General features: G+C 63.8%; 1 protein-coding gene across 1 annotated transcript; it reads left to right on the forward strand.

Moving 5' to 3' along the window:
• Window positions 1-649: 649 nt before the first annotated feature.
• On the forward strand, window positions 650-27,513 carry XAB2 (XPA binding protein 2). Its single transcript, XM_066208222.1, has 19 exons — window positions 650-926; window positions 1,830-1,978; window positions 3,938-4,061; window positions 5,788-5,985; window positions 6,911-7,045; window positions 10,890-11,054; window positions 13,152-13,296; window positions 14,679-14,830; window positions 14,986-15,105; window positions 16,304-16,435; window positions 19,689-19,820; window positions 21,189-21,302; window positions 21,705-21,867; window positions 23,041-23,231; window positions 23,629-23,751; window positions 24,570-24,741; window positions 26,290-26,416; window positions 26,879-26,973; window positions 27,375-27,513. The coding sequence occupies exons 1-19, from the start codon at window positions 681-683 to the stop codon at window positions 27,434-27,436; spliced, it is 2,745 nt and encodes a 914-aa protein (XP_066064319.1). The 5' UTR covers window positions 650-680; the 3' UTR covers window positions 27,437-27,513.
• Window positions 27,514-27,516: the final 3 nt, after the last annotated feature.

The following is a 27,516-nucleotide window of genomic DNA, read 5'->3' on the forward strand; positions in this document are numbered from 1 at the left end:
GGGGACATTTTGGGGACGTTGAGGGGACACATTGGGGACAGCTGGGGACTCACCCGTTCAGGATTGTCCGGCGGGAAAATCTCCCTCTGCAAAGAGAGCGGGTCAGGGGGAGGGGACACGGGGGACGTCCCCAGTGTCCCCAGGGTGTCCCCAGGGTGTCCCCAGGGTGTCCCCAAGGGTCCCCACCTTGCGGTCGATCACGTGACGCTGGAAGAACTCGGCCTGGTTGGAGACCCAGAACACCCCGACAGGGAAGGTCAGGTACACCAGCATCTGGGGCAGGGACACCTGTGTCACCTCTGTGCCACACCTGTGTCACACCCGTGTCACCTCCTGTGCCACCTCCTGTGCCCATCTACTGCCCCGTCCCGTTATCCCCCGTCCCGTTATCGCTCCCCCGTTATCGCCCCCCCGGTTTGTTCCGCCCCCCGCACCCTCAGGATCTCCAGCTTCACCCCCATGGCTCCTTCACGGCCGCTGCGCTTCCGCCGTTTCCAACCCCTCAACACCGCGGCCGCCCATTGGTGGCAGCTCCAGCACCGCCGCACTCTATTGGCTCAGGGAGGGGACGAGGGGGGCGGGGCGAAAGCCAGATGGGCCAATCAGACGGGAGCACCGGGCGGAAGCAGCGCGCCGGAAGTGAGGACAGCGCGCCGGAAGTGAGAGTGGCGCGCGGGGAGATGGAGGCGGCGCAGGCGGAGATGGCGGCGCGGGAGGAGCCGCCGGGAACGGGAACGGGAACGGGAACGGGAACGGGAACGGGGCCCGGGCCGGAGCGGGAACCGGGAGCGGGGCCCGGCCTGGGGCAGGAGCCGGCAGCTATGGCGGAACCGGGACCGGGAGCTGTGGTGGAACCGGGAGCGGAAGCGGAGGCGGGAGCGGGGCCCGGAGCGGGGCCGGGCCCGGAGCGGCCGGAGCTGTGCTTTGTGAGTCTGTCCCCTCCTGTCCCCGTGTCCCTGTCCCCACCTGTCCCCACCTGTCCCCTCCTGTGCCATCCCTGTCCCCTCCCTGTCCTCTCCTGTCCCCTCCTGTCCCCTCCTGTCCCCTCCTGTCCCCTCCCTGTCCCCGCCTGTCCCCTCCTGTCCCCACCTGTCCCCTCCCTGTCCTCTCCTGTCCCCTCCTGTCCCCTCCCTGTCCCCTCCTGTCCCCTCCTGTCCCCTCCTGTCCCCTCCCTGTCCCCGCCTGTCCCCTCCTGTCCCCACCTGTCCCCTCCTGTCCCCTCCTGTCCCCTCCCTGTCCCCTCCTGTCCCCTCCTGTCCCCTCCCTGTCCCCTCCCTGTCCCCTCCTGTCCCCTCCTGTCCCCACCTGTCCCCTCCTGTCCCCTCCTGTCCCCACCTGTCCCCTCCTGTCCCCTCCCTGTCCCCTCCTGTCCCCTCCTGTCCCCGTGTCCCTGTCCCCTCTCATGTCCCTGTCCCAATGTCCTCGTCATTTCCCACACCTGTCCCCGTGTCCCCGTGTCCCCGTGTCCCTGTCCCCTCGCTCTCTGTCCCTGTCACCCCTGGGTGCTGTCCCTTCCTCTCCCCACACCCTGGTGCCTTTGTCCCCTCCGTCCTGTCCCCTGATTGTCGTGAGTGTCCCCTGGGTGTCCCCTGGGTGTCCCCTGTGTGTCCCCTGGGTGTCCCCTGGGTGTCCCTGGGTGTCCCCAATGTCCCCAATGTCCCCGCAGGAGGAGGAGGAGGTGCAGCACGAGGAGGAGCTGTGTGTCCCCTGTGTGTCCCCTGGGTGTCCCCTGGGTGTCCCCTGTGTGTCCCCTGGGTGTCCCCTGGGTGTCCCCTGGGTGTCCCCTGGGTGTCCCCTGGGTGTCCCCAATGTCCCCAATGTCCCCGCAGGAGGAGGAGGAGGTGCAGCACGAGGAGGAGCTCCTCAGGAACCCGTTCTCGGTGCGGGGCTGGCTCAGGTACGCCCAGGCCCGGCAGCGCGGGCCCCGCCCCCGCCTCAACCAGATCTACGAGAGAGCCCTGAGGGAGCTGCCCGGCAGGTACGGCACCTGGGGACACTGGGGTACACCTGGGCACACCTGGGGACCCTGGGATACACCGGGGATACACCTGGGCACACCTGGGGACACCTGGGGACACCTGGGGACCCTGGGATACACCGGGGATACACCTGGGGACCCTGGGATACACCGGGGATACACCTGGGCACACCTGGGGACACCTGGGGACACTGGGATACACCGGGGATACACCTGGGGACCCTGGGATACACCGGGGATACACCTGGGCACACCTGGGGACACCTGGGGACACCTGGGGACACTGGGATACACCGGGGATACACCTGGGCACACCTGGGGACACTGGGATACATCGGGGGGCACTGGGAATACACTTGGGATACACCTGGGCACACCTGGAATGCACCTGGGGGCACCGGGATATACCTGGGCACACCTGGGATACACCTGGGTACACACCTGGGCACACCTGGGATACACCTGGGTACACACCTGGGCACACCTGGGATACACCTGTGGGCACCTGGATACACCTGGGGGCACACCTGGGGGCACTGGGATACACCTGGGGACACCTGAGATACATCTGGGATACACCTGGGCACACCTGGGATACACCTGGGGACACCTGAGATACATCTGGGATACACCTGGGCACACCTGGGATACACCTGGGGGCACTGGGATACACCTGGGTACACCTGGGGTCACTGGGATACACCTGGGCACACCTGGGCACACCTGGACACGCCTGGGTACACCTGGGACACATCTGCACACACCTGGGGCCACCAGGGGTGCACCTGGAAGGCTCAGGGACCTTCGGGGGCTCACCCAGGCTCGCTTGGGGGTCACCTGGAACCCTCCTGGGGACACCTGGGGACACCTGGGGACACCCGGGGGGCACAGGGAGCACCTGAGCGCCCTCGTGTGGGCAGGTGGGGGCCTGCTCTGTCCCCTCGGGGGTGACAGGGACAGCCGGGGTCCTCTCTGGGTGGCAGGGGTGGCCCAGGTGACGGGAGTGACGCAGGTGACAGGTGTTGGGTGGCCCAGGTGGCGGGAGTGACGCAGGTGACAGGTGGTGGGTGGCCCAGGTGGCGGGAGTGATGCAGGTGACAGGTGGTGGGTGGCCCAGGTGACACAGGTGACACAGGTGACACAGGTGACCCAGGTGACAGGTGACGCAGGTGACACAGGTGACACAGGTGTCAGGTGTCCCAGGTGTCCCAGGTGACACAGGTGACAGGTGACAGCGGTGTCCTCGTGTCCCCTGCAGGCACAAGCTGTGGGACCAGTACCTGTGTCAGGGCTGGTGACACAGGTGACCCAGGTGACAGGTGACGCAGGTGACACAGGTGACACAGGTGTCAGGTGTCCCAGGTGACAGGTGACACAGGTGTCCCAGGTGACACAGGTGACAGGTGACAGCGGTGTCCTCGTGTCCCCTGCAGGCACAAGCTGTGGGACCAGTACCTGTGTCAGGGCTGGTCCAGGTGACACAGGTGACAGGTGACGCAGGTGACACAGGTGTCAGGTGTCCCAGGTGACACAGGTGACACAGGTGACAGGTGACACAGGTGTCCCAGGTGACACAGGTGACAGCGGCGTCCCCATGTCCCCTGCAGACGCAAGCTGTGGGACTAGTACCTGTGTCAGGGCTGGTCCTGCTGACCCAAGTGACAGGTGACGCAGGTGACGCAGGTGACACAGGTGTCCCAGGTGGCCCAGGTGACACAGGTGGCCCAGGTGACACAGGTGGCCCAGGTGACACGGGTGACACAGGTGACAGGTGGCCCAGGTGACCCAGGTGGCCCAGGTGACAGGTGACCCAGGTGACACAGGTCATAGGTGACACAGGTGACACCGGTGTCCCCTGCAGTTACAAGCTGTGGTACCAGGACCTGTGTCAGGGCTGTCCCAGGTGACAGGTGTCCCAGGTGACCCAGGTGGCCCAGGTGACACCGGTGTCCCCCGCAGTTACAAGCTGTGGTACCAGTACCTGCGGCAGCGGCGGGCGCAGGTGAAGGGGCGCTGCCCCTCGGACCCCGCCTTCGAGGAGGCCAACGCCGTGCACGAGCGAGCCCTGGTGTTCATGCACAAGGTCAGGGGACATCGGGGACATGGGGGACATGGGGGACACGGGGGACATTGGGGACATCGGGGACATGGGGGGTGGCAGGGCGTGGGGGGACACGGCGGGACAGGGCCGGGGGGCGTGGGAGGGATGTGGGGACACGGGGCAGGGAGGTGACAGGGACATGGAGGGGACATGGGGACACCAGTGGGACGTGGAGGGGACAAGGTGGGGGCTGGGACGCGGAGGTGGGGCAGGGGATGTGGGGACAAGGAGGGGACATGGGGTTTGTGGACACGAGGGGCAGCGGTGACACGGGCTTTGGGGACACTGGGACATGAGGGGCAGCGGTGACACGGGACACAGGACACGGGACACGAGGGGCAGCGGTGACACGGGGTTTGGGGACACAGGGGACACGAGGGGCAGCGGTGACACGGGGTTTGGGGACACAGGGGACACGAGGGGCAGCGGTGACATGGGACACAGGACATGGGACACGAGGGGCAGTGGTGACACGGGCTTTGGGGACACGGGACACGAGGGGCAGCGGTGACACGGGCTTTGGGGACACGGGGACACGAGGGGCAGCGGTGACACGGGCTTTGGGGACACTGGGACATGAGGGGCAGCGGTGACACGGGCTTTGGGGACACGGGGACACGAGGGGCAGCGGTGACACGGGCTTTGGGGACACGGGGACACGAGGGGCAGCGGTGACACGGGCTTTGGGGACACGGGGACACGAGGGGCAGCGGTGACACGGGCTTTGGGGACACTGGGACACGAGGGGCAGCGGTGGCACGGGCTTTGGGGACACTGGGACATGAGGGGCAGCGGTGACACGGGCTTTGGGGACACAGGACATGGGACACGAGGGGCAGCGGTGACATGGGACACAGGACACAGGGACACGAGGGGCAGCGGTGGCACGGGCTTTGGGGACACTGGGACACGAGGGGCAGCGGTGGCACGGGCTTTGGGGACACTGGGACACGAGGGGCAGCGGTGACATGGGACACAGGACACGGGACACGAGGGGCAGCGGTGACACGGGGTTTGGGGACACGGGGACACGAGGGGCAGCGGTGACACGGGGTTTGGGGACACAGGGACACGAGGGGCAGCGGTGACACGGGCTTTGGGGACACGGGACACGAGGGGCAGCGGTGACACGGGCTTTGGGGAGACAGGACACGGGACACGAGGGGCAGCGGTGACACGGGGTTTGGGGACACAGGGACACGAGGGGCAGCGGTGACACGGGCTTTGGGGACGCTGGGACACGAGGGGCAGCGGTGACACGGGGTTTGGGGACACTGGGACACGAGGGGCAGCGGTGACACGGGCTTTGGGGACGCTGGGACACGAGGGGCAGCGGTGACACGGGGTTTGGGGACACAGGGACACGAGGGGCAGCGGTGACACGGGCTTTGGGGACGCTGGGACACGAGGGGCAGCGGTGACACGGGCTTTGGGGACACGGGGACACGAGGGGCAGCGGTGACACGGGGTTTGGGGACACGGGGACACGAGGGGCAGCGGTGACACGGGCTTTGGGGACACGGGGAGGGCACTGTCCCCATCGGCCCTGCCCCGCTGTCCCCGGGGGTGGCTCCGGCCACTCCTGGACACCGGATTGCTGCCGGGTCCTGGCCGAGCGGGGCGGGGTCACAGTGTCCCCTCAGTGTCCCCAGTGTCCCCGCGGTGTCCCCCCGGTGTCCCCACGTCCCGTGGGTGTCGCTGTCCGCAGATGCCGCGGATCTGGCTGGATTACTGCCAGTTCCTGGCCGAGCAGGGCCGGATCACCCGGACGCGCCGGACGTTCGACCGCGCGCTGCGGGCGCTGCCCATCACCCAGCACCGCCGCCTCTGGCCGCCCTACCTGAGCTTCGTGCGCCGCCACCCGCTGCCCGAGACCGCCGTGCGCGTCTTCCGCCGCTTCCTCAAGGTACCCGGGGACACCGGGGGACACCTGGGCACACCTGGGGACACCTGGGGACACACCCGGGAACACACCTGGGGACACACCTGGGGACACCTGGGGACACACCTGGGGACACCTGGGGATATGGGGACACACCTGGGGACATGGGGACACAGACACACCCAGGCACACGCTGCCCGAGACCGCCGTGCGCGTCTCCCGCCGCTTCCTCAAGGTACCTGGGCACACCTGGGGACACACCTGGGGACACACCCGGGGACACACCCGGGGACACACCTGGGGACACACCTGGGGACACACCTGGGGACACCTGGGGACATGGGGACACACCTGGGGACACACCCGGGGACACACCTGGGGACACACCTGGGGACACACCTGGGGACACCTGGGGATATGGGGACACACCTGGGGACATGGGGACACAGACACACCCAGGCACACGCTGCCCGAGACCGCCGTGCGCGTCTCCCGCCACTTCCTCAATGTACCTGGGCACACCTGGGACACTTGGGCACACCTGGGGACACACCTGGGGACACCTGGGAACACACCTGGGGACACCTGGGCACACCTGGGGACACACCCGGGGACACACCTGGGGACACACCTGGGGACACACCTGGGGACACCTGGGGACATGGGGACACACCTGGGGACACACCCGGGGACACACCTGGGAACACACCTGGGCACACCTGGGGACATGGGGACACACCTGGGGACATGGGGACACACCTGGGGACACACCTGGGAACACACCTGGGCACACCTGGGGGCAGGGACACACCCGGGGACACACTCACACACCTGCAGGGACACAAGTGGCACGAGCGGCAGCGTCCCCTTGTGGCGGTGGCGGCACACCTGGCTGTGCAGGTGACCCTGCGAGGTTCAGGTGACGCTGAGGTGACACGGGTGTCCCCAGCTGTGCCCCGAGGAGGCGGAGCAGTACGTGTCCTACCTGCGCTCCGTGGGCCGCCTGGACGAGGCCGCGCAGGTCCTGGCCCGGCTGGTGAACGACGAGCGCTTCGTGTCCCGCCAGGGCAAGTCCAACTACCAGGTGGGCACCTGCGGGGGCACCTGGGGGGCACCTGGGGAGGACCCGAGGGGACACCTGGGGGGGCACAGGACACCTGGGGTGGCGCCTGACGGCACCTGGGGACACCCAGGGACACCTGGGAACCCCTGGGGAGGCACCTGGGGACACCTGGGAACCCTTGGGGAGGCATCTGGGGACACCTGAGGACACCTGGGAGCCCCTGGGGAGGCACCTGGGGACACCTGGGACACCTGGGGACACCCAGGAACACCTGGGAGCCCCTGGGGAGGCACCTGGGGACACCTGAGGACACCTGGGGACACCCAGGGACACCTGGGAACCCCTGGGGAGGCACCTGGGGACACCTGAGGACACCTGGGGACACCTGGGGACACCTGGGGAGGCACCTGGGGACACCTGGGCGCACCTGGGATGGTCCGTGGAAGGGACTGTGGGGGGACACGGGGCACAGGGGCCACACCCCGGACAGGTTTTGGGGTCACCTGTGGGGCTGGGGGCTCCTCCCGGGGCTGGGGGCAATCCCGGGGGGTCCCAGTGGGGTTGAGGGGTCTCGTTTTACCCCCCGGCTGTGGCAGGAGCTGTGCCAGCCGCTCTCCCAGCGCCCCGGGGTGCCTTTGGGGCAGTTTTGGGTCCTTTGGGGCAGTTTTGGGTCCTTTGGGGCAGTTTTGGTTCCTTTGGGGCAGTTTTTGTTCCTTTGGGGCAGTTTTTGTCCTTTTGGGGCAGTTTTTGATCCCTTTGGGGCAGTTTTGGGTCCTTTGGGGCAGTTTTTGTCCTTTTGGGGCAGTTTTTGATCCCTTTGGCGCAGTTTTGGGTCCTTTGGGGCAGTTTTGGGTCCCTTTGGGGCAGTTTTGTTCCCTTTGGGGCAGTTTTTGATCCCTTTGGGGCAGTTTTGGGTCCTTTGGGGCAGTTTTTGTTCCTTTGGGGCAGTTTTTGTCCCTTTGGGGCAGTTTTGATCCCTTTGGGGCAGTTTTTGATCCCTTTGGGGCAGTTTTGGGTCCTTTGGGGCAGTTTTGGGTCCTTTGGGGCAGTTTGGGTCATTTGGGGCAGTTTTTGTTCCTTTGGGGCAGTTTTGATCCCTTTGGGGCAGTTTTTTGGGTCCCTTTGAGGCAGTTTTTGTTCCTTTGGGGCAGTTTTTGATCCCTTTGGCGCAGTTTTTGTTCCTTTGGGGCAGTTTTTGTCCCTTTGGGGCAGTTTTGGTCCCTTTGGGGCAGTTTTTGGTCCCTTTGGGGCAGTTTTTGTCCCTTTGGCGCAGTTTTTGTTCCTTTGGGGCAGTTTTTGTCCCTTTGGGGCAGTTTTGGGTCCCTTTGGGGCAGTTTTTGTTCCCTTTGGGGCAGTTTTGGTTCCTTTGAGGCAGTTTTGGTTCCTTTGGGGCAGTTTTTGTTCCTTCGGGGCAGTTTTTGATCCCTTTGGGGCAGTTTTTGATCTCTTTGGGGCGGTTTTGATCCCTTTGGGGCAGTTTTTGATCCCTTTGGGGCAGTTTTGGTCCCTTTGGGGCAGTTTTGGTCCCTTTGGGGCAGTTTTGTGTCCTTTGGGGCAGTTTTGTTCCCTTTGGGGCAGTTTTGGGTCCTTTGGGGCAGTTTTGATCGCCTTGGGGCAGTTTTTGATCCCTTTGGGGCAGTTTTTGGGTCCTTTGGGGCAGTTTTGGTTCCTTTGGGGCAGTTTTTGATCCCTTTGGGGCAGTTTTTGTTCCTTTGGGGCAGTTTTGGTTCCTTTGGGGCAGTTTTTGTTCCTTTGGGGCAGTTTTGGTTCCTTTGGGGCAGTTTTGGTTCCTTTGGGGCAGTTTTTGATCCCTTTGGGGCCGTTTTTGTTCCTTTGGGGCAGTTTTGGTTCCTTTGGGGCAGTTTTTGTTCCTTTGGGGCAGTTTTTGTTCCTTTGGGGCAGTTTGGGTTCCTTTGGGGCAGTTTTGGGTCCTTTGGGGCCGTTTTTGGTTCCTTTGGGGCAGTTTTTGTCCCTTTGGGGCAGTTTTTGTCCCTTTGGGGCAGTTTTTGATCCCTTTGGCGCAGTTTTTGTTCCTTTGGCGCAGTTTTTGTCCCTTTGGGGCAGTTTTTGATCCCTTTGGGGCAGTTTTGATCCCTTTGGGGCAGTTTTTGATCCCTTTGGGGCAGTTTTTGATCCCTTTGGCGCAGTTTTTGTTCCTTTGGCGCAGTTTTTGTCCCTTTGGGGCAGTTTTTGTTCCTTTGGCGCAGTTTTTGTCCCTTTGGGGCAGTTTTTGATCCCTTTGGGGCAGTTTTGATCCCTTTGGGGCAGTTTTTGTCCCTTTGGGGCAGTTTTTGATCTCTTTGGGGCAGTTTTGGTCCCTTTGGGGCAGTTTTGGTCCCTTTGGGGCAGTTTTTGGTCCCTTTGGGGCAGTTTTTGTCCCTTTGGCGCAGTTTTTGTTCCTTTGGGGCAGTTTTTGTCCCTTTGGGGCAGTTTTGGGTCCCTTTGGGGCAGTTTTTGTTCCCTTTGGGGCAGTTTTGGTTCCTTTGAGGCAGTTTTGGTTCCTTTGGGGCAGTTTTTGTCCCTTTGGGGCAGTTTTTGTCCCTTTGGGGCAGTTTTTGATCCCTTTGGCGCAGTTTTTGTTCCTTTGGCGCAGTTTTTGTCCCTTTGGGGCAGTTTTTGATCCCTTTGGGGCAGTTTTGATCCCTTTGGGGCAGTTTTTGATCCCTTTGGGGCAGTTTTTGATCCCTTTGGCGCAGTTTTTGTTCCTTTGGCGCAGTTTTTGTCCCTTTGGGGCAGTTTTTGTCCCTTTGGGGCAGTTTTTGATCCCTTTGGCGCAGTTTTTGTTCCTTTGGCGCAGTTTTTGTCCCTTTGGGGCAGTTTTTGATCCCTTTGGGGCAGTTTTTGTCCCTTTGGGGCAGTTTTTGATCTCTTTGGGGCGGTTTTGATCCCTTTGGGGCAGTTTTTGATCCCTTTGGGGCAGTTTTGGTCCCTTTGGGGCAGTTTTGGTCCCTTTGGGGCAGTTTTGTGTCGTTTGGGGCAGTTTTGTTCCCTTTGGGGCAGTTTTGGGTCCTTTGGGGCAGTTTTGATCGCCTTGGGGCAGTTTTTGATCCCTTTGGGGCAGTTTTTGGGTCCTTTGGGGCAGTTTTGGTTCCTTTGGGGCAGTTTTTGATCCCTTTGGGGCAGTTTTGGGTCCTTTGGGGCAGTTTTGGTTCCTTTGGGGCAGTTTTTGTTCCTTTGGGGCAGTTTTTGTTCCTTTGGGGCAGTTTTGGTTCCTTTGGGGCAGTTTTGGGTCCTTTGGGGCCGTTTTTGGTTCCTTTGGGGCAGTTTTTGTCCCTTTGGGGCAGTTTTTGTCCCTTTGGGGCAGTTTTTGATCCCTTTGGCGCAGTTTTTGTTCCTTTGGCGCAGTTTTTGTCCCTTTGGGGCAGTTTTTGATGCCTTTGGGGCAGTTTTGATCCCTTTGGGGCAGTTTTTGTCCCTTTGGGGCAGTTTTTGATCCCTTTGGGGCAGTTTTGATCCCTTTGGGGCAGTTTTTGATCCCTTTGGGGCAGTTTTTGTCCCTTTGGCGCAGTTTTTGTCCCTTTGGGGCAGTTTTTGTTCCTTTGGCGCAGTTTTTGTCCCTTTGGGGCAGTTTTTGATCCTTTGGGGCAGTTTTTGATCCCTTTGGCGCAGTTTTTGTTCCTTTGGGGCAGTTTTTGATCCCTTTGGTGCAGTTTTTGTTCCTTTGGCGCAGTTTTTGTCCCTTTGGGGCAGTTTTTGTCCCTTTGGGGCAGTTTTTTGTTCCTTTGGGGCAGTTTTTGTCCCTTTGGGGCAGTTTTTGATCTCTTTGGGGCAGTTTTTGTCCCTTTGGGGCAGTTTTTGATCCCTTTGGGGCAGTTTTTGTCCCTTTGGGGCAGTTTTTGGTCCCTCACCCCCCGTTTTCCCCCAGCTGTGGCAGGAGCTGTGCGAGCTGCTCTCGCAGCACCCGGACCGCGTGCGCTCCCTGGACGCGGGCGGCATCATCCGGGGCGGCCTGACGCGCTTCACCGACCAGCGGGGCCGGCTCTGGGGCGCGCTGGCCGACTGCTACGTGCGCTGCGGCCACCTGGAGAAGGTGACGCCGGCGTCCCGTCCCCGAGTGCCGCCGCCGCGCCTGTCCCCCGCCGTGACCCTGCTGCTGTCCCCTGTGTCACCTGTGCTGTCCCCTAACGCCGTGTCGGGGATTTGTGTCCCTGTCCCCGGGGCTGTCCCTGTGCCTTGGTGTCACCCGTGTCCCTGTGTCCCGGTGTCCCCCGTGTCCCTGTGTCCTGGTGTCCCCCCGTGTCCCTGTGCCTTGGTGTCACCCGTGTCCCTGTGTCCCGGTGTCCCCCGTGTCCCTGTGTCCTGGTGTCCCCCCGTGTCCCTGTGCCCTGGTGTCCCCCGTGTCCCTGTGCCCTGGTGTCCCCCCGTGTCCCTGTGTCCTGGTGTCCCCCCGTGTCCCTGTGCCCTGGTGTCACCCGTGTCCCTGTGCGCTGGTGTCCCCCCGTGTCCCTGTGTCCCGGTGTCACCCGTGTCCCTGTGTCCTGGTGTCACCCGTGTCCCTGTGTCCCGGTGTCACCCGTGTCCCTGTGTCCTGGTGTCCCCCCGTGTCCCTGTGTCCCGGTGTCACCCGTGTCCCTGTGCCCTGGTGTCCCCCGTGTCCCTGTGTCCTGGTGTCCCCCCGTGTCCCTGTGCCCTGGTGTCCCCCCGTGTCCCTGTGTCCTGGTGTCACCCCTGTCCCTGTGCCCTGGTGTCCCCCGTGTCCCTGTGTCCTGGTGTCCCCCCGTGTCCCTGTGTCCCGGTGTCACCCGTGTCCCTGTGTCCTGGTGTCACCCGTGTCCCTGTGTCCTGGTGTCCCCCCATGTCCCTGTGCCCTGGTGTCCCCCGTGTCCCTGTGTCCTGGTGTCCCCCCGTGTCCCTGTGCCCTGGTGTCCCCCGTGTCCCTGTGCCCTGGTGTCCCCCCGTGTCCCTGTGTCCTGGTGTCCCCCCGTGTCCCTGTGTCCCGGTGTCACCCGTGTCCCTGTGTCCTGGTGTCCCCCCGTGTCCCTGTGTCCCGGTGTCACCCGTGTCCCTGTGTCCTGGTGTCACCCGTGTCCCTGTGTCCTGGTGTCCCCCCGTGTCCCTGTGCCCTGGTGTCCCCCGTGTCCCTGTGCCCTGGTGTCCCCCCGTGTCCCTGTGTCCTGGTGTCCCCCCGTGTCCCTGTGTCCCGGTGTCACCCGTGTCCCTGTGTCCTGGTGTCCCCCCGTGTCCCTGTGTCCCGGTGTCACCCGTGTCCCTGTGTCCTGGTGTCACCCGTGTCCCTGTGTCCTGGTGTCCCCCCGTGTCCCTGTGCCCTGGTGTCCCCCGTGTCCCTGTGCCCTGGTGTCCCCCCGTGTCCCTGTGTCCTGGTGTCACCCGTGTCCCTGTGCCCTGGTGTCCCCCCGTGTCCCTGTGTCCTGGTGTCCCCCCGTGTCCCTGTGCCCTGGTGTCACCCGTGTCCCTGTGCCCTGGTGTCCCCCCGTGTCCCTGTGTCCTGGTGTCACCCGTGTCCCTGTGTCCTGGTGTCACCCGTGTCCCTGTGCCCTGGTGTCACCCGTGTCCCTGTGTCCTGGTGTCACCCGTGTCCCTGTGCCCTGGTGTCCCCCGTGTCCCTGTGTCCTGGCTGTGTCACCCGTGTCCCTGTGCCCTGGTGTCACCCTGTGTCCCTGTGTCCTGGCTGTGTCACCCGTGTCCCTGTGCGCTGGTGTCACCCATGTCCCTGTGCGCTGGTGTCCCCCGTGTCCCTGTGTTTATCCCGGTGTTTATCCTGGTGTTTATCCCGGTGTTTATCCCGTGTTTATCCCGTTTTTTTTCCCGTGTTTTTCCCGGTGTTTATCCCATGTTTTTCCTGCGTTTCTCCCGCGTTTCTCCCGCGTTTATCCCGCGTTTATCCCGGTGTTTATCCCGGTGTTTATCCCATGTTTATCCCGGTGTTTATCCCGCGTTTCTCCGGCGTTTATCCCGTGTTTATCCCGTGTTTATCCCGTGTTTATCCCGGTGTTTCTCCCGCGTTTCTCCCGCGTTTCTCCCGCGTTTATCCCGGTGTTTATCCCAGTGTTTATCCCATGTTTATCCCGGTGTTTCTCCCGCATTGCTCCCGCGTTTCTCCCGCGTTCCTCCCGCGTTTCTCCCGGTGTTTTTTCCCGGTGTTTATCCCGCGCTTATCCCGTTCCAGGCCCGGGATGTGTACGAGGAGGCCGTGCAGACGGTGATGACGGTGCGGGATTTCACGCAGGTGTTCGACAGCTACGCGCGCTTCGAGGAGAGCGTCATCGCCGCGCTGCTGGACACGCAGGCGCAGCTGGGCCGCGGCCAGGACGGTGCGTGCCCCGGGAACGGGCAGGGCGCCCCGGAATTACCGGGGGACACCCCGAAAACGGGCAGGGCACCCCGGAAACGGGCAGGGCGCCCCGGAATTACCGGGGGACACCCCGAAAACGGGAAGGGCATCCCGGAAACGGCCAGGGCACCCCGGAATTACCGGGGGACGCCCCAAAAACGGCCAGGGCACCCCGGAAACGGGCAGGGCACCCCGAAACCGGGGGCAGCCCAAAACAAGGGGCGCCCCAAAGCTGGGGGAAAACCCCTGTGTCCCCTCTGTCCCCGTGTCCCCGTGTCCCCATGTCCCCAGTGTCCCCGTGTCCCCAGTGTCCCCATGTCCCCGTGTCCCCCGTGTCCCCATGTCCCTGTGTCCCCGTGTCCCCAGTGTCTCCATGTCCCCCGTGTCCCCATGTCCCCAGTGTCCCATGTCCCCGCAGAGGAGGTGGAGCTGGAGCTGCGCCTGGCGTGTTTCGAGCGGCTGATGGCGCTGTGCCCGGACTGTCCCCATTGTCCCCAGTGTCCCATGTCCCCGTGTCCCCGTATCCCCAGTGTCCCATGTCCCCAGCGTCCCATGTCCCCGTGTCCCCGTGTCCCCGTATCCCCCGTGTCCCATGTCCCCGTGTCCCCGTGTCCCCAGTGTCCCATGTCCCCGTGTCCCCATGTCCCCATTGTCCCCATTGTCCCCAGTGTCCCATGTCCCCGTGTCCCCATGTCCCCATTGTCCCCAGTGTCCCATGTCCCCGTGTCCCCAGTGTCCCGTGTCCCCAGTGTCCCCATGTCCCCAGTGTCCCATGTCCCTGTGTCCCCAGTGTCCCCGTGTCCCCAGTGTCCCATGTCCCCATGTCCCCATTGTCCCCAGTGTCCCATGTCCCCGTGTCCCCGTGTCCCCGTGTCCCCAGTGTCCCATGTCCCCGTGTCCCCGCAGAGGAGGTGGAGCTGGAGCTGCGCCTGGCGCGTTTCGAGCGGCTGATGGCGCTGTGCCCGGGCTGTCCCCATTGTCCCCAGTGTCCCATGTCCCCGTGTCCCCATGTCCCCGTGTCCCATGTCCCCAGTGTCCCATGTCCCCGTGTCCCCGCAGAGGAGGTGGAGCTGGAGCTGCGCCTGGCGCGTTTCGAGCGGCTGATGGCGCTGTGCCCGGACTGTCCCCATTGTCCCCAGTGTCCCATGTCCCCGTGTCCCCGCAGTGTCCCCGTGTCCCCAGTGTCCCATGTCCCCGTGTCCCCGCAGAGGAGGTGGAGCTGGAGCTGCGCCTGGCGCGTTTCGAGCGGCTGATGGCGCTGTGCCCGGGCTGTCCCCATTGTCCCCAGTGTCCCATGTCCCCGTGTCCCCATGTCCCTGTGTCCCCGTGTCCCCAGTGTCCCATGTCCCCGTGTCCCCGCAGAGGAGGTGGAGCTGGAGCTGCGCCTGGCGCGTTTCGAGCGGCTGATGGCGCGGCGGCCGCTGCTGCTCAACAGCGTCCTGCTGCGGCAGAACCCGCACAACGTGCACGAGTGGCACAAGAGGGTGGCCCTGCACCAGGGACAGCCCGACAAGGTGAGGGGACACCTGGGGGCGCGGGGCCGGGTGTAGGGGACGCCTGGGGACGTGGTGGTTGGGGAGGGGTTTGGTGGTGACACTGTAGTGACCGTGCTGTCCTCTCTCTGTCCCCGTGTCCCCTCGGTGTCCCCGTGTCCCCTCGGTGTCCCCAGATCATCCAGACGTTCACCGAAGCCGTGCGCACCGTGGATCCCCAGCGCGCCACCGGCCGTCCCCACGAGCTCTGGGTGGCCTTCGCCCGCTTCTACGAGGACAACGGGCAGCTGGACGATGTGAGGGGACCCCCCCGGACCCCCAGGGACCCCCCGGACCCCCAGGGACACCCCCAGACCCTGAGGGACACCCCCGGACCCTGAGGGACACCCCCGGACCCCCAGGGACCCCCCGGACCCCCAGGGACCCCCCAGACCCTGAGGGACACCCCCGGACCCTGAGGGACACCCCTGAAGCCCGAGTGACACCCCCAGACCCACCTGCACCCCCAAACTCTTCCTGTGCCCCCCTGGCCTGTCCCCTCGTGTTCCCTTTGTCCCCCTGTGTGTCCCCAGGGCCAGGTCCATCCTGTCCCCATGTCCCAGTGTCCCCAGTGTCCCCATGTCCCTAAAGTCCCCAGTGTCCCCCAGTGTCCCCAGTGTCCCCAGTGTCCCCCAGTGTCCCCAATGTCCCAGTGTCCCAATGTCCCCAGTGTCCCCAGTGTCCCCATGTCTCCAGTGTCCCAGTGTCCCAATGTCCCCAATGTCCCCAATGTCCCCAATGTCCCCAGTGTCCCCAGTGTCCCCCAGTGTCCCCAGTGTCCCCCAGTGTCCCAATGTCCCCAGTGTCCCAATGTCCCCATGTCCCCAATGTCCCCAGTGTCCCCAGTGTCCCCAGTGTCCCCATGTCCCCAGTGTCCCAATGTCCCCATGTCCCCAGTGTCCCCAGTGTCCCCCATTGTCCCCAATGTCCCCAGTGTCCCCCAGTGTCCCCAGTGCCCCCAGTGTCCCCAGTGTCCCCCATTGTCCCCAATGTCCCCAGTGTCCCCCAGTGTCCCCAGTGTCTCCAGTGTCCCCAGTGTCCCAATGTCCCCAGTGTCCCAATGTCCCCATGTCCCCAATGTCCCCAGTGTCCCCAATGTCCCCAATGTCCCCAGTGTCCCCAATGTCCCCAGTGTCCCCAGCGTCCCCAATGTCCCCAGTGTCCCCAGTGTCCCCCAGTGTCCCCAATGTCCCCAGTGTCCCCAATGTCCCCAGTGTCCCCAGTGTCCCCCAGTGTCCCCAATGTCCCCAATGTCCCCATGTCCCCGATGTCCCCAATGTCCCCATGTCCCCAGTGTCCCCCAGTGTCCCCAGTGTCCCTATGTCCCCAGTGTCCCCAGTGTCCCCAGTGCCCCCAGTGTCCCCAATGTCCCCATGTCCCCATTGTCCCCAGTGTCCCCAGTGTCCCCAGTGTCCCCATGTGTCCCCAATGTCCCCATGTCCCCAATGTCCCCAGGCCAGGTCCATCCTGTCCCGGGCCACGCGGGTGCGGTTCCGGCGGGTCGAGGACCTGGCCGCCGTCTGGTGCGAGTTTGGGGAGCTGGAGCTGCGCCACCAGCGCCACCAGGAGGCCCTCAGGGTGCTGCGGGTGAGCGGCGCCCCAAAAACCGGGGAACCCCAAAAACGGGGGGACCCCAAAAACGGGGGGACACAAAAACGAGGGAATCCCAAAAATAAGGTGACCCCAAAAACCCGGGCACCCCAAAAACGGGGGAATCCCAAAAACGGTGTGACCCCAAAAACCAGGGAGTGTCCAGAAATAGGGGAACCCCAAAACCAGGGAGAGCCGAAAACCAAGCGGGGGGGAGGGGGCCCCCCAAAAATATAGGGGCATCCCAAAAATGGGGGACCCCAAAAACGGGAACGGCAGAAAACGGAAGGGCCCAGAACGGGGGGTCCCCAGAGCTGGGGGGTGGGGACAGCGGGAGCCCCCCGGGTCACCTCTGTCCCCAGGTGGGACATCAGGGCTGGCAGCTGTGTCGGGGGGGTCTGGGGGGATCTTTGGGGTGTTTTGGGGGGATCTTTGGGGTGTTTCGGGATTTTTGGGGTGTTTTGGGGGGATCTTTGGGGTGTGTCGGGATTTTTGGGGTGTTTTGGGGGGATCTTTGGGGGGATCTTTGGGGTGTTTTGGGGGATCTTTGGGGTGTGTCGGGATTTTTGGGGTGTTTTGGGGGGATCTTTGGGGTGTTTCGGGATTTTTGGGTTGTTTTGGGGGGATCTTTGGGGTGTTTCGGGATTTTTGGGGTGTTTTGGGGGGATCTTTGGGGTGTGTCAGGATTTTTGGGGTGTTTTGGGGGATCTTTGGGGTGTGTCGGGATTTTTGGGGTTTGTTTGGGGTGTTTTAAGCTGTGGTGGGGTGGGTTGGGGTGTTTCGGGATTTTTGGGGTGTTTTGGGGGGATCTTTGGGGTGTGTCGGGATTTTTGGGGTGTTTTGGGGGGATCTTTGGGGTGTGTCGGGATTTTTGGGGTTTGTTTGGGGTGTTTTAAGCTGTGGTGGGGTGGGTTGGGGTGTTTCGGGATTTTTGGGGTGTTTTGGGGGGATCTTTGGGGTGTTTCGGGATTTTTGGGGTGTTTTGGGGGGATCTTTGGGGTGTGTCGGGATTTTTGGGGTGTTTTGGGGGGATCTTTGGGGTGTGTCGGGATTTTTGGGGTGTTTTGGGGGGATCTTTGGGGTGTTTCGGGATTTTTGGGGTGTTTTGGGGGGATCTTTGGGGTGTTTCGGGATTTTTGGGGTGTTTTGGGGGGATCTTTGGGGTGTTTCGGGATTTTTGGGGTGTTTTGGGGGGATCTTTGGGGTGTTTCGGGATTTTTGGGGTGTTTTGGGGCTTGTTTGGGGTGTGTCGGGATTTTTGGGGTGTTTTGGGGTTTGTTTGGGGTGTTTTAGGCTGTTGTGGGGTGGGTTGGGGTGTTTCGGGATCTTTGGGGTGTTTTGGGGGGATCTTTGGGGTGTTTCGGGATTTTTGGGGTGTTTTGGGGTTTGTTTGGGGTGTGTCGGGATTTTTGGGGTGTTTTGGGGGGATCTTCGGGGTGTTTCGGGATCTTTGGGGTGTTTCGGGATTTTTGGGGTGTTTTGGGGGGATCTTTGGGGTGTTTGGGGATCTTTGGGGTGTTTTGGGGGGATCTTTGGGGTGTTTCGGGATTTTTGGGGTGTTTTGGGGGGATCTTTGGGGTGTTTGGGGATCTTTGGGGTGTTTTGGGGGGATCTTTGGGGTGTTTCGGGATTTTTGGGGTGTTTTGGGGGGATCTTTGGGGTGTGTCGGGATTTTTGGGGTGTTTTGGGGGGATCTTTGGGGTGTTTCGGGATTTTTGGGGTGTTTTGGGGGGATCTTTGGGGTGTTTCGGGATTTTTGGGGTGTTTTGGGGGGATCTTTGGGGTGTTTCGGGATTTTTGGGGTGTTTTGGGGGGATCTTTGGGGTGTTTCGGGATTTTTGGGGTGTTTTGGGGGGATCTTTGGGGTGTTTCGGGATTTTTGGGGTGTTTTGGGGTTTGTTTGGGGTGTTTTAAGCTGTGGTGGGGTGGGTTGGGGTGTTTCGGGATTTTTGGGGTGTTTTGGGGGGGCTTTTGGGGTGTTTTGGGGGGGTTGGGGGAAGTTTTGGGGGCATTTGGGGGGTTTTAGGGGAGTTTCCTGGTGTTTTGGGGGTGTTTTTGGGATTTTGGGGAGTTTGGGGGTTTTTTTTGCGGGTGTTTTGAGTGTTTCAGGCTGTGTTGGGGTGTTTCGGGGTGTTTTGGGGGATCTTTGGGGTTTTGGGGAGCTCTTTTGGGATTTTTTGGGGGCCTTGAGGGATTTTTGAGGGGTTTGGGGCCATTTGGGGTGTTTTAGGGGAGTTTTTTGGTGTTTTGGGGGTGTTTGGGGATTTTTGGGGTGTTTTGGGGGGATTTTTGGCTGGTTTGGGGATATTTAAGGGGTGTTATGGGTGTTTTAGGCTGTGTTGGGGTGTTTTCGGCTGTTTCAGGGTGTTTTGGGGTGTTTTTGAGGTGTTTCGGGGGATTTTTGGGCTGTTTCAGGGTGTTTTGGTCTGTTTCAGGGTGTTTCAGGGTGTTTTGGTGTGGGTTTGGGCTATTGTGGGCTGTTTTGGGGTGTTTTGGGTTGTTTTAGGGTGTTTTTGGGATGTTTTGGGCTGTTTCAGGGTGGTTTGTGGGTGTTTTTGGGCTGTTTCAGGGTGTTTTGGGCTGTTTCAGGGTGTTTTGGAGGTGTTTTTGGGGTGTTTTGGGCTTTTTTGGGGTGTTTTGGGCTGTTTCAGGGTGTTTTTGGGCTGTTTCAGGGTGTTTTGGGGATTTTTGGGCTGTTTCAGGGTGTTTTGGGAGTGTTTTGGGCTGTTTCAGGGTGTTTTGGGCTGTTTCAGGGTGTTTTGGGGATTTTTGGGCTGTTTCAGGGTGTTTTGGGCTGTTTCAGGGTGGTTTTGGGGTGTTTTGGGCTGTTTCAGGGTGTTTCGGGGTGTTTTTGGGCTGTTTCAGGGTGGTTTGTGGGTGTTTTTGGGCTGTTTCAGGGGGTTTTGGGCTGTTTCAGCGTGGTTTTGGGGTGTTTTGGGCTGTTTCAGGGTGTTTTGGAGGTGTTTTTGGGGTGTTTTGGGCTGTTTCAGGGTGTTTCAGGGTGTTTCGGGGTGTTTTGGGCTGTTTCAGGGTGTTTTGGGCTGTTTCAGGGTGGTTTGGGGGTGTTTTGGGCTGTTTCAGGGTGTTTTGGAGGTGTTTTTGGGGTGTTTTGGGCTGTTTCAGGGTGTTTCGGGGTGTTTTTGGGCTGTTTCAGGGTGTTTTGGGGATTTTTGGGCTGTTTCAAGGTGTTTCAGGGTGTTCTTGTGATCTTCGGGGCGTTTTGGTGACCCCTTTCCCCCCTTTCCCGCAGAAAGCCACGGCGCTGCCGGCCAAGCGCGCCGAGTACTTTGACAGCTCGGAGCCCGTGCAGAACCGGCTCTACAAATCCCTCAGGGTGTGGTCCATGCTGGCCGACCTGGAGGAGAGCCTGGGCACCTTCCAGGTGAGCCACCGGGGACACCTGGGGACATCTCTGTCAATGTGGGGGACACCTGGGGGACACCTGGGGACATCTCTGTCAATGTGGGGGACACCTGGAGACATCAGAGCGGACATAGGGGACACCTGGGGGACAGCTGGGGACATTGGGATGGATGTGGGGGACACCGAGGTGGGTGTAGGGGACACCTGGGGACGTTGCAATGGACATGGGTGACACCTGGGGACACCACGGTGGGTGCGGGTGACACCTGGGGACACCTGGGGTGGTGTGGGGGACATGGGTGTGCCCCGTCCCCCCAGGGCCAGCCCTGTCCCCCCCCGTCCTCCTCGGCCTCCCTGTGTCCGGGGTGTGCTGGGGGTGACTCTGACGCTCCTGTCCCCTCTGTCCCTGTCCGTGTCCCCGTCCCTGTCCCTGCCACCCTGTTCCTGTCATGTCTCTTTTGTCCCTGTCTCCTCTGTGCCCCCTGTCCCTGTCCTTGTCCCCTCTGTCCCTGTCCCTGTTCTCCCTGTCCCCGTCCCCATCCCTGTCTCTGTGTCCTCTCTGTCCTTGTCCCATCCCTATCCCTGTCACCTCTGTCCCTTTGTCCTCTCTGTCCCTGTCCCCTGTGTCCCTTGTGTCCTTGTTGCCGTCCCGATTGTCCCTGTCCCCCGTGTCCCTGTCCCCACTGTCCCTGTCCCCCGTGTCCCTGTGTGTCCCCTGTCCCTGTGTGTGTCCGTGTGTCCGTATGTCCCTGTGTGTATGTCCCCTGTGTCCCCCGTGTCCCTGTGTCCCTGTCCTCCGTGTCCCTGTCCCCACTGTCCCTGTCCCCCATGTCCCTGTGTGTGTCCCCTGTCCCTGTGTGTCCCCCGTGTCCCTGTGTGTCCCCTGTCCCTGTGTGTGTCCCCTGTGTCCCCCGTGTCCCTGTGTCTGTGCCGTGTCCTTGTATCCCTGTTGCTGTCCCGTGTCCTGTGTCCCTGTCCCCTGTGTCCCTGTGTGTCCCCATGTCCCTGTGTGTGTCCCGTGTCCCTGTGTGTCCCCATGTCCCTGTGTGTCCCCCGTGTCCCTGTGTGTGTCCCCCCTGTCCCTGTGTGTGTCCCGTGTCCCTGTGTGTGTCCCCCGTGTCCCTGTGTGTCCCCCGTGTCCCTGTGTGTGTCCCCCGTGTCCCTGTGTGTCCCGTGTCCCTGTGTGTCCCCATGTCCCTGTGTGTGTCCCGTGTCCCTGTGTGTCCCCATGTCCCTGTGTGTGTCCCCCGTGTCCCTGTGTGTGTCCCCCGTGTCCCTGTGTGTCCCTGTGTGTGTCCCCTGTGTCCCCCGTGTCCCCGTGTCCCGTGTCCCTGTGTGTCCCCGTGTCCCTGTGTGTGTCCCCGTGTCCCGTGTCCCTGTGTCGCAGTCCACGCGGGCGGTGTACGAGCGCATCCTGGACCTGCGCATCGCCACCCCCCAGATCGTCATCAACTACGCGCTGCTGCTGGAGGAGCACGGCCGCTTCGAGGACAGCTTCAAGGTGACACTGGGGACACCTGGGGACACCTGGGGACACCTGGGGACACTGGGGGAAAGCTTCAAGGTGACACTGGGGACACCTGGGGACACCTGGGGACACTTGGGGCAGCTTCAAGGTGACACTGGGGACACCTGGGGACAGCTTCAAGGTGACACTGGGGACACCTGGGGACACCTGGGGACAACTTCCAGGTGACATGGGTACTGGGGACGCTGTGGGGACAGCTGGGACAGCCTGGCAGAGCAGGGGGCGTCTGGGGGTGCAGCTGGGGACACAGAGAGCGGTGTCCCTGCAGGCCTGTGACCGTGGTGTCACACTGTTCCAGTGTCACTGTCCCCGTGTCCCCGTGTCCCCATGCCAGTGTCCCCGTGTCCCCACGCCAGCGTCCCCGTGTCCCCGCAGGCCTACGAGCGCGGCATCGCGCTGTTCCGGTGGCCGCACGTCGGGGACCTGTGGCTCACCTACCTGTCCAAGTTCGTGGCCCGCTACGGCGGCCGGAAGCTGGAGCGGGCGCGGGATCTCTTCGAGCAGGCGCTGGACGGGTGTCCCCCACAGCACGCCAAGAGTAGGGACACCGGGACACCGGGGACACCGGGGATGGGGGGACATCAGGGACGGGGGGGACACGTGGGGACATCAGGGACACGGGGACAGGGGCGTACAGGCCATCCAAGGGGTGCCAGCACAGGTGCCCACCTGGACAGGGGGTGTCCAGGTGTGTTGGTGACATCCGTGTCCCCGGGGTCCCGTGTGGGGACCTAGGTGAGCTCCCGGGTGGAACCAGGGCAGCTCCTGTCACCTGCCCCACAGCCCTGTCCCTGTCCCCTCAGCCCTGTGCCTGTTCCCAGAGCCGTGTCCCTGTCCCCAGAGCCCTGTCCCCTCAGCAGATGCCCTGTCCCCTCTGCTGTGTCCCTGTCCCAGCAGTGTCCCCACAGTGATGTCCCTGTCCCCAGAGCCATGTCCCTGTCCCCAGCCCTGTCCCTGTCCCCAGCCCTGTCCCTGTCCCATCTGCCCTGTCCCCAGCAGTGTCCCTGTCCCCAGCAGTGTCCCTGTCCCATCTGCCCTGTCCCCAGCTGTGTCCCTATCCCCAGCAGTGTCCCTGTCCCCACAGCAGTGTCCCTGTCCCCAGCCCTGTCCCTGTCCCCTCTGCCCTGTCCCTGTCCCCAGCCGTGTCCCTGTCACCAGCCCTGTCCCTGTCCCCACAGTCCTGTCCCTGTCTCTGTCCCCAGCCGTGTGTGTCCCTGTCCCCAGAGCCCTGTCCCTGTCCCCATCCCTGTCCCTGTCCCCAGCCGTGTCCCTGTCCCCAGCCCTGTCCCTGTCCCCTCTGCCGTGTCCCCGTCCCTGTCCCCACAGTCCTGTCCCTGTCTCTGTCCCCAGCCGTGTGTGTCCCTGTCCCCAGAGCCCTGTCCCCGTCCCTGTCCCCAGCCATGTCCCTGTCCCTGTCCCCAGCCCTGTCCCTGTCCCCTCTGCCGTGTCCCCGTCCCTGTCCCCACAGTCCTGTCCCCGTCCCTGTCCCCACAGTCCTGTCCCTGTCCCCAGCCGTGTCCCCGTCCCTGTCCCCACAGTCCTGTCCCCGTCCCTGTCCCCACAGTGCTGTCCCTGTCCCTGTCCCCAGCCGTGTCCCCGTCCCTGTCCCCACAGTGCTGTCCCTGTCCCCACAGTCCTGTCCCTGTCCCTGTCCCCACAGTCCTGTCCCCGTCCCTGTCCCCACAGTCCTGTCCCCGTCCTGTCCCCGCAGCCATCTACCTGCTGTACGCCCGTCTGGAGGAGCAGTTTGGGCTGGCGCGCCGGGCCATGGCGGTGTACGAGCGCGGCACGCGGGCGGTGCCGCCGGCGCAGCAGAGCGACATGTTCCACATCTACATCCGCCGCGCCGCCGAGCTCTTCGGCGTCACCCACACCCGGCCCATCTACCAGAGGGCCATCGAGGTGGGCGTGGGGACACACCTGGGGGGCGTGGGGACACCTGGGGACACACCTGGATACACTGAGGGGTCACCCACACCCGGCCCATCTACCGGAGGGCCATCGAGGTGGGCGTGGGGACACACCTGGGGGGCGTGGGGACACACCTGGGGGGCGTGGGGACACCTGGGGACAATGAGGGGTCACCAGAGAGCCATCACTGGGGGTGCCAGGTGGGCACAGGTGGGTACAGATGGGCACTGGGGGGCACAGGTGTGCCCAGGTGGTGGCAGGTGGTCAGAGATTGTCTGGACAGAGATGGACCCGGGTGGTGCCAGGTGTGCCCAGGTGGGCAGAGATGGGCACAGGTGGTGCCAGGTGTGCCCGGGCGGTCCCAGGTGAGCCGTGTCCCCGTGCCCAGGTGCTGGGTGACGACGCCGCGCGGGAGCTGTGCCTGCGCTTCGCTGACATGGAGTGCAAGCTGGGAGAGGTGGATCGGGCCCGCGCCATCTACACCTACTGCTCGCAGATCTGTGACCCGCGGGTGAGGATGGGGACACCGGGGACACCCTGGGGACACCCTGGGGACACCCACTGCTCCCAGATCTATGACCCCTGGGTGACACTGGGGGGGCTGGGAGGGACTGTCCCTGCTGTCCCCTTGTCCCTGACACTGTCCCCATGTCCCTGAACACTCTGTCCTCACTGTCCTGATGTCCCTGTCACCATCCCCATGTCCCTATGTCCCTGTCACTGTCCCCATGTCCCTAGACACTCTGTCCCCACTGTCCCCATGTCCCTGACACCGTCCCCATGTCCCTGTCACCATCCCCATGTCCCTGTCACTGTCCCTGTCCCCATGTCCCTGACGTGTCCCCATGTCCCTGCCGTGTCCCTGCCGTGTCCCTGTGTCCGCAGATCACGGGCAGCTTCTGGCAGATGTGCTGCCCCTGTCCCTGTCCCCATGTCCCTGACATGTCCCCCTGTCCCTGTCCCCATGTCCCTGTCCCTGTCCCCATGTCCCTGTCCCCGTGTCCCCGCCGTGTCCGCAGATCACGGGCAGCTTCTGGCAGATGTGCTGCCCCTGTCCCTGTCCCCATGTCCCTGACATGTCCCCCTGTCCCCATGTCCCTGTCCCTGTCCCCATGTCCCTGTCCCCGTGTCCCCGCCGTGTCCGCAGATCACGGGCAGCTTCTGGCAGATGTGCTGACACCATCCCCATGTCCCTGTCCCTGTCCCTGCCCCCATGTCCCTGACGTGTCCCCATGTCCCCGTCCCCGTCCCCATGTCCCTGTCCCCATGTCCCCGTCCCTGTCCCCGTGTCCCCGCCGTGTCCCTGACGTGTCCCCGCCGTGTCCGCAGATCACGGGCAGCTTCTGGCAGACGTGGAAGGAGTTTGAGATCCGGCACGGGAACGAGGACACCATCCGCGAGATGCTGCGCATCAAGCGCAGCGTGCAGGCCACCTACAACACCCAGGTCAACTTCATGGCCTCGCAGATGCTCAAGGTGTCCGGCAGCGCCACCGGCACAGGTGAGCACGGGGGGCACAGGTGAGGGGACGGGGGCACAGGTGAGCACGGGGGGCACAGGGCAGCACGGGGGGCACAGGTGAGGGGACGGGGGCACAGGTGAGCACAGGGGGCACAGGGCAGCACGGGGGGCACAGGTGAGGGGACGGGGGGCACAGGTGAGCATGGGGGGCACAGGTGAACACGGGGGGGGCGCAGGTGAGCACAGGGGGGCACAGGTGAGCACGGGGGGCACAGGTGAGGGGATGGGGGGCACAGGTGAGCACAGGGGGGCACAAGGCAGCACGGGGAGCACAGGTGAGGGGATGGGGGGCACAGGTGAGCACGGGGGGCACAGGTGAGCATGGGGGTGGGCACAGGTGAGCACGGGGGTGGGCACAGGTGAACATGGGGGCACAGGTGAGCACGGGGGGGCACAGGTGAGCACGGGGGGGAGCAGGTGAGCACGAGGGGGGGCACAGGTGAGCACGGGGGGGCGCAGGTGAGCACGGGGGGCACAGGTGAGGGGCACAGGGGGCACAGGTGAGCACGAGGGGGGGCACAGGTGAGCATGGGGGCACAGGTGAGCACGGGGGGCACAGGTGAGGGGATGGGGGGCACAGGTGAGAGCACAGGGCAGCACAGGTGAGCATGGGGGGCACAGGTGAACACGGGGGGGGCGCAGGTGAGCACAGGGGGGCACAGGTGAGGGGATGGGGTCACAGGTGAGCACAGGGGGGCACAAGGCAGCACGGGGAGCACAGGTGAGCATGGGGGCACAGGTGAGGGGCACAGGGGGCACAGCTGAAGGCATGGGGGCACAGGTGAGGGGACGAGGGGCACAGGTGAGAGCACCGGGCAGCACAGGTGAGCATGGAGGGCACAGGTGAGGGCATGGGGAGACACAGGGGAGCACGGGGGGGGGCACGGGGAGGCACAGGTGAGGGGCACAGGGGATGGGCACAGGTGAGCACAGGAGGCACAGGTGAGCCCAAGGCAGGGCATGGGGGAAGGGCACAGGTGAGGGGTACAGGTTAGCGTGGGGGGGCACAGGTGAGTGGGGCACAGGTGAGGGGTCGAGGTGAAGGGTACAGGTGAAGGGCACAGGTGAGTGCCTATGAGGGATGGGCACAGGTGAGGCCACAGAGGAGGGCACAGGTGAGTGGGTACAGGGGACTGGCTACAGGTGAGGGGCTGCAGGTGAGTGGGGCACAGGTAAAGGGACCAGGTGAGGAAGGTACAAGTGACGTGTTATGGGGGGCACAGACAAGTGGGGCACAGGTGAGGGCACAGGTGGGCAGGTACAGGTGAGGGGCACAGGTAAGGGCACAGGTGGGCAGGTACAGGTGAGGGGCACAGGTGAGGGCACAGGTGGGCAGGTAGAGGTGAGGGGCAAAGGTGAGGGGCACAGGTGGTCAGGCACAGGTGAGGGGCACAGGTGAGGGCACAGGTGAGGGGTACAGGTGAGAGGGCAGGGGAGGGAACCATGGGCGGGGCAGGGCAGGTGAGGGTACAGGTGAGGGCGGAACACCTGGGCCCGGGCGCGGCCCGCTGACGCGTGCGCGGCGCAGTGTCGGACCTGGCGCCGGGGCAGAGCGGCCTGGACGAGATGAAGCTGCTGGAGCAGCGCGCCGAGGCGCTGGCGGCCGAGGCCCAGCGGGACACGCCCCGCCCCGCCCAGCAGGTGCTCTTCGTCAGGTGAGCCGCGCCCATTGCCACGCCCACTTCTGCCAGCCACAGCAAAAAAAAAAACCCAAAAATCCCAAAAGTGCTGCCCCTCCCCCAGCCCCGGGTTCCCCCCGTGGGTGGGTGCCCACGGGGGTCCCTGGGTGTCCCCACGGGGGTCCTGGGTGTCCCCACGTGGGTCCCTGTGTCCCCATGGGGGGTCCCTGGGTGTCCCCATGGGGGTCTCTGGGTGCTGTTGGGGGTCCCTGGGTGTCCCCACGGAGGTCCCTGTGTCCCCACGGGGGTCTCTGGGTGCTGTTGGGGGTCCCTGGGTGTCCCCACGGGGGTCCCTGTGTCCCCACGGGGGTCTCTGGGTGCTGTTGGGGGTCCCTGGGTGTCCCCACGGGGGTCCCTGTGTCCCCACGGGGGTTTCTGGGTGCTGTTGGGGGTCCCTGGGTGTCCCCATGGGGGTCCCGGGTGCTGAGGGGGCCGCAGGGCCGAGGCCCCCCCGGGGGCAGAGCCCGCCCTGTCCCAGCAGGGCAACCCCGAGGAGATCGACCTGGGCGAGGACGACGGCGACGAGCCCGACGGTACCGGGGACACGGGGGACACTGGGGGACACTGGGGACACTGGGGGGACACTGGGGACACTGGGGGGACACTGGGGATAACTGGGAGGGGACATTGGGGGGACACTGGGGGGACACTGGGGCGACACTGGGGGACACTGGGGACACGGGGGACACTGGGGACACGGGGGGGACACGGGGGACACGGGGGGAGACACTGGGGACATGATGGGGGACACTGGGGGGACACTGGGGATAACTGGGAGGGGACATTGGGGGGACACTGGGGGGACAAAGGGGGGGGGGGCTGTGGGTGGGGACAGCCCTGGCGGGGGGGGGTGGGGCGCAGGGCCAGCCCCGCTCGGGGCTCCCTGTCCCCCCCGTGTCCCCCCCCTGACCCCCATGTCCCCCTGTCCCCCCAGAGGTGCAGCTGGAGCAGAAGCAGGTCCCGGCCTCGGTGTTCGGGGGGCTCAAGGACGACTGAGACCCCGGGGTGTCCCCCCCCGTGCCCCCATCCCCCCGCCCCCAATAAACCCCCTTTGTACGAGGCGTGCCTGCCGCGAT

This window comes from Chamaea fasciata, unplaced genomic scaffold (genome assembly GCF_029207755.1).
Source record: "Chamaea fasciata isolate MVZ Bird 193981 ecotype frontalis unplaced genomic scaffold, bChaFas1.0.hap1 SCAF_174, whole genome shotgun sequence".
NCBI classification, from domain to species: domain Eukaryota; kingdom Metazoa; phylum Chordata; class Aves; order Passeriformes; family Sylviidae; genus Chamaea; species Chamaea fasciata.